Raw genomic sequence first — 7297 nt, forward strand, 5'->3', positions numbered from 1 at the left:
GCATTGTAAATTTTGGTCAATGACATGAGACAAAGTATATGTGAACTGCTGTATGAAAAGTGAATTTACTCTGTAAATCTTCACCCAAATCCTAATAATAAAAAAAAAAGAAGTAGATTGCCCAACCTTCAGTTCACAGCAAACCATTATCATCATTTCATTCAAGGCCCTGCTAGGCTTTTGTTTTATTTTTCCTGTTTGTCTAATCCCTACTTAGATTCACCTCCCTTCCATAGATGCCCCCTCCAAGTGTTTGATACATGTCCTTAAGAGACATGGCTCTTTATATGCTATTTAGTGTTGTTGGGTATAAATGAGTAATTACATAAATACTATTGTGCCACAGATCCCTTTCTGTTTCTAATTTTTATTTAACTCACCATTAAATTGTTAAAGCCTTATCCATGTTGCTGGATTTACAGGGAATTATTGTTTTAACTGCCGCATATAATGTTTTATGGTATGTATCACCACATTTTATTTTTCATTCCTCTTGTGATGAACATCCACCGTAAACAGTGACATAGTAAACATCCCCATACTCGTCCCCTTAGAGACCTAAGGAAGCACTGAAAAGGAATTGTGGGCAACAGGACCTAAATATGCTATTGCCTTTATTCAACCTAAGGAGCGCTGGTGGCACAGGGCCTAAGGCATTTGACTTCTAACCAGAAGGCTGGCGGTTCAAACTCACCAGCCACTCCGTGGAAGGAAGATGGGGCGATCTACTTCTGTAAAGATTTACTGCCTCATAAACCCAGTGGGGGTTCTTGTGAGTTGGAATCCACTCAAAGGCAGTGGGTTTGGTTTTTTGGGTTTTATCCAACCTTACTTTGCATCCCTGATATCCTCTCAGTCCCATCTCCTCCTCTAACTACTGTGGAAGTGACCTATTTGGTACTAGTGCAGTGTGTCAGTGTTTCACCTCTCAATTCCTGCTCTGTGGCTGAGGCAGAGGTATGGGTTGCATGGAGACTCATTCAGAACTCTGTTGCCTGCACAGCCAAACATGAGAAATTAGTTTTCATGAGGCCACTCTTGCCCTTTGGGAGATAGGAGCCAAGGGATAAATGATTCCTTTTGCATCCCCTCCCCAAGTGAACTGAATTCTGAAAACCAGTTCATAAGTCTCTTACCAAGATTGCTGTGGGATTGAGTACCAGTTTTCAGCAAGAATTACCAACGTGAAAACACATTCTTGTATTGGTTTTCCCTTCTCTGCTTCAGTCCCCCAGTTACTCATCCTTGCTTCCTGGTGTTACTATCCAAATGAACCATGTGTACACAAGCATTTGTGTCAGGCTCTACTTTCAGATATCCCTCCGTACAGCGTTATCCCCAAGTTCTCCCAGATTGCTTTCGGAAGCTATCTGCCCTGATTTAGAGTAGTTTGGCCATACCAAAAAAAAAAAAAAAACTCACTGCCGTGGAGTTGGATCCAACTCATAGCAACCTCTCCTTGGGTTTTCAAAGCAGTGTCACTATGGAAGTAGATTGCCCAAACTTCCTTTCAAGGAGTGGCTGGTGGGTTTGAACTGCCAGCCTTCTGGTTAGTTGTCATATGACTTAGGCACTGTGCCACCAGAGTTCGGCCATGCAGTGTAGTAAATCACATAATATGGCTTTTCTAGTCTTTGTAAGCTCTGTGTGGAATTTGCCATGAGCAACTGAGTAGCTCCTATTGTTAAAGTTATCCACCTGGGGTATTTCTGTTGAGAGTGGCATGAAGCAATCTTCTGGGAAGTTCTCTCTCTCTCAGGTGTATAGAATTCTGATGTTGGGATTGGTTAGTTTGGCCACTCTGCCAGGCTCAAAAGGAGCCCTCCTCCTCCTAGAAGGAGTCTCTGACTGCTGGCTGAGAAAGACCTGCTGCTGAGAGAAACATGCTCCTGAGAGACATGAAAGAGACACGCTGCTGTGAGAGAGACACAAGAGACAAGCACTGCTGAGAGAGTGATGTACTACTGAGACTGTCAGCTGCTGAATGAGACAGCCGGCTGCAAGAAACTGAGTGCATTTCTGAACTTGAGTTGTAGCCTGTTGCTTCCTTAATAAACCCCATAATCTGTGAGTTCTGTGAGGCCACTGCAGTGAATTATCAAACCCAGCAAAGAAGTGGTGGGTACTGTGGGAGGAACGGTTGGTGAAAGGGGTAGAGGGAGGCAGCATGTCTGGCCTCGCAGGACAGGCCTGGGGCTACTGATGGTGATTCTGTCTTCCTTTTGTGGGGTCAGAGGACGTCAGAAGATGAGGCATCCTTGCCCCTTTGGCAGACTAGCTCTCCAACTTGGGATCAAGGCTGGCTATTTCGTAACTTCAGAAGGCCACCTTTTGACAGGAGGTTACCCCTCTTAGAAGGTGTACGGCTATAGTTGCTCTGTGTGTAGGGTCTTTTACCTGTGGCTTGGTGATTTTCCTTTTCACAGTTAATGCAGTTGTTTTTAAAATGTAGTTGCAGTATGAATACCCTGGTAATTCTAAAATACTTCTCCCAAACATTGCTCTCTACCCTCTATTATGATTTGTGACCTCTGGTGCATGAAAAGTGCAAACAGTCCATGGAGGTGCCATGACAGAATATTTAAAAAATTGCTTTTCAATGTGTGTAAGTATGAAAACATGGTATGATGGTATTTTCCTTTGAAAGACATTGTAGTCAGCTTATGTCCTCAAATATGCACTTGTTGTTCATGCCACATTGTCACTAGTGTTTACTTATGAAAAGCTCTCATTTCCTTGACAGACACATGCACACATTGATGCTTTTTGTAGATGCATGCCGACTCACTGTATGGGGTGCACCTTGTGAAAAAGCACACATCAAGAGCACCTGGGAGCAAAGGGGTGAGATGTAGTCATGAGTGGGGAATGTGTGTCCTTCTCATTTGGGGTGAATTTCATTATCCCTTTCTGTTTTTGTTTTGTGACTAGGTGGTTAACACATACACCCCAGGAAAGAAGATTTGGCTTGAAGGTGTGGTGACCACCTCTGCTGGAGGCACAAACAATCTGTCTGATTCTTATGCTGCAGGATTCTTGTGAGTGACACTTGTTGTTTTACTCGGAGGGACTTTGAGCAAAGAATGACAGTGATCCTCAGACCCTGCTCATTATTCTGGCTATTGGGGGTGGGGTGAGGGACAAGGGAGAGGAGATCCATTTCCCTTAGAAAGGGCTTCATCTTTTCACATATGAGTGTGTTTAACCTTTCAACAAATGGTGATTAGTGCCTTCTCTAGATATGACAGTGCCAGGCACAGGTATCCCATCAAAGATGGTAGTAGTAGTAGTTGTAGTGTTGTTGTTGTTGTTGTGTGCTGTCGAGTCAAACCCAACTCATAGCGACCCCTCCTTGGGTTTCCAAGGCAGTATCACTACGGAAGTAGGATTGCCCAACCTTCCTTCCGAGGAGTGGCTGGTGGGTTTGAACCGCCAGCCGTCTGGTTAGCAGGCAAGTGTCTTAACCACTATGCTACCAGTAGTTGTAGTAGTAGTAATATAATAACAATAGTAATCAAACTAAAAACTCACTGCCATCAAGTCAGATCCGATTTATAGCGACCCCTCCTTGGGTTTCCAAGGCAATATCTAAGAACTTTATTTAATGTCTACAGTGAAAAACACAGTGTAGATAACATACATTTTCTCATATAATTCTAACCACAGTCACGGGAGATAGGTAAGAATAAGACATGGCTTTTGCTCTCCGGAAATTTACAATTGGAGGCACTGGGATGAGCTATATAACTCTAATATCAAGCTGTAGGAGGTAAATGCCATAATAATCATTTTTTTCTATATAGTGCTTAGCATGTGCCAAGCACCATCTGAATGTCCAAAGTGATTTTGCTTTGGACATTCAGATGGTGTGCACACACACACACACACACACACAGTGAAACCTGTGAGATGGAACTCAATTGAATAGCCTTGGTTTCCCAGGTCTTTCAAGTTTTCCATCTTTGAAAATCTACAAGGGTCTACAGATCTACGTATCTCTACAAGGGTGCAGTCTTACCACTTTTTTCTCTCTCTTTTTATTGTAAAATATTTGAGTTTTCTTTTTCACAGTTTTTTTCACAGGTTTCTGCCTTACACAGATTCTGCCTTTTGCAGGTTTTACTGTATATGACAACCCAGAGAAGAGAGATGAGGAAACTATAGGACAGAGTTAAAGTAACTGACCCAGGATCACTCATCTGGTTAATGGCAGAGCTTAAACTCAAACCCAGACAGTCTGTTTGAGTCTAGCCTCTTTACCACTACATTAGACCACTTCTCTTTCTGCCTCACATTAGTCATTCCACATAGTTCCCTGAAGAAAAGAAAGGGTATAGACATGCAGAGGACTCAAGAATTTCTCTGAGAGGATCAGGAGGGGCTCCCTGGCATTTGAGAGGGACGCACAAGGATTACTATAACTTCTGAAGGTAGAAGGTGGTAGGGGTGGCATGGGGAGGCATTCTAGACTGAAGGGACATGATCAGCAAAGGCTCAGATGTGGGAGGAAATGATTGGTGTGGCATAAACTTCAGTACCTGCAGGGATACAGTGAGGACAGGACTAGAGAGGTGGTTTACTACCAAATCACAAAGATCTGAAACCAGGTAGAGAAAATGAGATTTTTTTCTAGAGTCAGTGGTAAACCGCTGAAGATTTTAGAGTTGGGGAATAATAACACAATCTGACTTGTGTTTTAGAACTTTAGCTCTGGCAATAATTTGGAGAGGCAAAAGATGGAAAAATGAATTTGAAGGCTACTGCAGTGGTCTGGAAAATGACTTAAGCCAGAAGCACAAGAGCCTCTGACTTGCTTAACCTTGGCAGAGTCCCATGGTAGAGAACCATCCCTCAGGACCAGGAACCAACCAAATGACTTGTTGTTGGTCCATTAGGATCCTGGAACCCTGGCTTTTGGCCTGAGCAAGGTCCTACTATAACTATTGTAGCTATGCCCTAAGCCATGCTTCACTACTAACAGTTTTTCCTAATTATATGAGTGCAATGGGCCTCCACAGAGGCAGCAATTTTAACACATTTGTGAAGAACAAATCAGGCCAGTCAAGTAGATTGCCATTACTGATGGAATCCTGGGAAAGGTGGACAAAAACAATGAGTCAATGCCATATACTGTGATATCTTGTGTTTTCCATCTCTGTGTCCTCCACACCTAACAATGTATGGGTCAGAGTATGTTTACTAAGCATGCTGCAAATGTTTGAAATGAAGTGAATCAGCAGAGAATCTTCTTTGAAAGAGACACTCCCCACTGGTTTAGCTGTAAGCCTGTTGCAAGGGTGAGAGGCCAGGTTGGCAGTTAGTACTGGGGCAGGTGAGGGGGGTGTGGCTTGGAAACAGCAGAATCACTTTTGCTCAGTTATCACAGAAGGACTTTGCTGTAGGGTCCAGCAAGCAGCCCAGTTGTACTGAATGTTTTCATGAATGTTCCTCTCTTTAGAGAAGGATGTGAACAGAAAAATGGAGGGAGCAGAGCTTGAGATGAGAACTGCCCTTTCATAAGCATCAGTCAAATATCTGCAGATCTCTACAGCCACTTGGCAGAACACAGATAAACATAGCTGTTTAAAGTTTGGTTATAGCTTAAATACCCAATGTTTGACTGACACACATCAGATGAAAACTAGTGCATTCTTTTCCTGGTCTTCTCTCTCATACCTTCGTCACCCATTTGTTCTCAACCCCACTGTTCTCCAAGGGTATGAATTACTTCTTGGGGGGAGGGGGAGAAAAATAAATCACTTGAGGAGGCTCCAGTAAGCAGCAAGAAATTAGAAAGAAGATACTGTGGGACTGTTCCTTGGGCTTTTGGTTCTCTGCTATACCAAACAGTCAAGGACAATGTTTCCCAATAATGGTTTTGAGGTTATTTGTTGAATTATTGATACACCCTTGGCATACTACTGTGCCTCCAGCACTTAACAGTATCATCTGACACACAGTAATATTCAATAAATTTTTGTGGAATGAAAAATAGTGGTGGGGCAGCATCCTTGGTGGGATACAACAACCCATCTCACCACCTTTCTCTACCTGAGTGCAAAAGGGAGACTTGGAGTGCTATTTATTTCCCTTTCCCAGGGGGGCTTGCTGTTACAGGAGGAAGGTTAAGATAACCTCAGTCCCAACCATTCTACTGTAAAGAGCCATGGGGAATTAGCTGTCTGGTCATAGTCATTTTTGAATGTTCCAGAACCTAGATGTGCCTCACAGGGATGTGGTTTCAAGAGGAGGATGCATGTTCTTCCCTCTCACTTTAGTATTTCTTCAAAAGCTCCCCATACACTAGTCAAAAATCAGATTTACTAATTAGCATGTTTTTGTTGATTAGCTACTCTTTGCAGGCCAGTGTGTGGAGGTCACAAGTAGGAATTTGATATCATTTCTGTAAATGTATATAAACCACCCCCCAAAAAAAAAACTCACTGCCATAGTATTGATTCTGACTCAGCAACCCCAGTGGGTTTCCAAGACTGTGGATCTTTATGCAAGCTGTGTTGTTGTTAGGTGCCACCAAGTTGGCTCCAACTCAGCAACCCCCCGTAAAAGAGAATGAGACACTGCCAGGTCATGTGCTATCCTCACAACCCTTGATATACTTGGGCTCAGCATTACAGCCACTGTGTCAATTCATCTTATTAAGGGTCTTCCCCTTTTTTGCTGACCCTCTACTTTACCAAGCATGATATCCTTCTAAGAATGGTCCCTTCTAACAACATGACCAAAGTAAGTGAGATGAAGTCTGGCCATTCTCATTTTCAAGGAGCATTCTGGCTATACTTCTTCTAGGACAGAAATGTTTGTTCTTCTGGCAGTCCATGGTGTTTTCAGTATTCTTCACCAACACCATAATTCAAAGGCATCAACTCTTCTTTGGACTTCCTTATTTACTGTCCAGCTTTCACATGCATATGAGGCAATTGAAAACATCACGGCTTGGATTGGATGCACTTTAGTCTTCAAAGTGATTACTTTACTCTTTAAAGAGATCTTTTGCAGCAGATTTGCCCAGTTTAATATGATTTCTCAACTGCTGCTTCAATGGTATTGATTGTAGATCCAAGTGAAATGAATTCCCTGACAATTTCAACCTTTTCTCCATCTATTGTGATGTTGCTTATTGGTCCACTTCTGAGGATTTCTGTTTTCTTTATGTTGAGGTGTAATCCATACTGGAAACTGTAGTCTTTGATCTTCCTCAGTAAGTGCTTCAAGTCATCTTCACTTTCAGCAAGCAAAGTTGTGTCATATGCATATTGCAGGTTGTTAATGAGCCTTT

At 42.7% G+C, this 7297-nt stretch overlaps 1 protein-coding gene across 1 annotated transcript in view; it reads left to right on the forward strand.

Moving 5' to 3' along the window:
* HPSE2 (heparanase 2 (inactive)) overlaps nucleotides 1-7297 on the forward strand; it is a 967353-nt gene that overhangs the window by 760823 nt on the left and 199233 nt on the right. Inside the window, 1 exon segment of the mRNA XM_007940039.2 lies at nucleotides 2932-3038. Within this exon segment, the coding sequence (XP_007938230.2) occupies nucleotides 2932-3038 (107 nt within the window).

The sequence above is a fragment of the Orycteropus afer genome, unplaced genomic scaffold (genome assembly GCF_000298275.1).
Source record: "Orycteropus afer afer isolate SDZICR_OR568_19922 unplaced genomic scaffold, OryAfe1.0 scaffold00064, whole genome shotgun sequence".
In the NCBI taxonomy this organism is placed as follows: Eukaryota; Metazoa; Chordata; class Mammalia; order Tubulidentata; family Orycteropodidae; genus Orycteropus; species Orycteropus afer.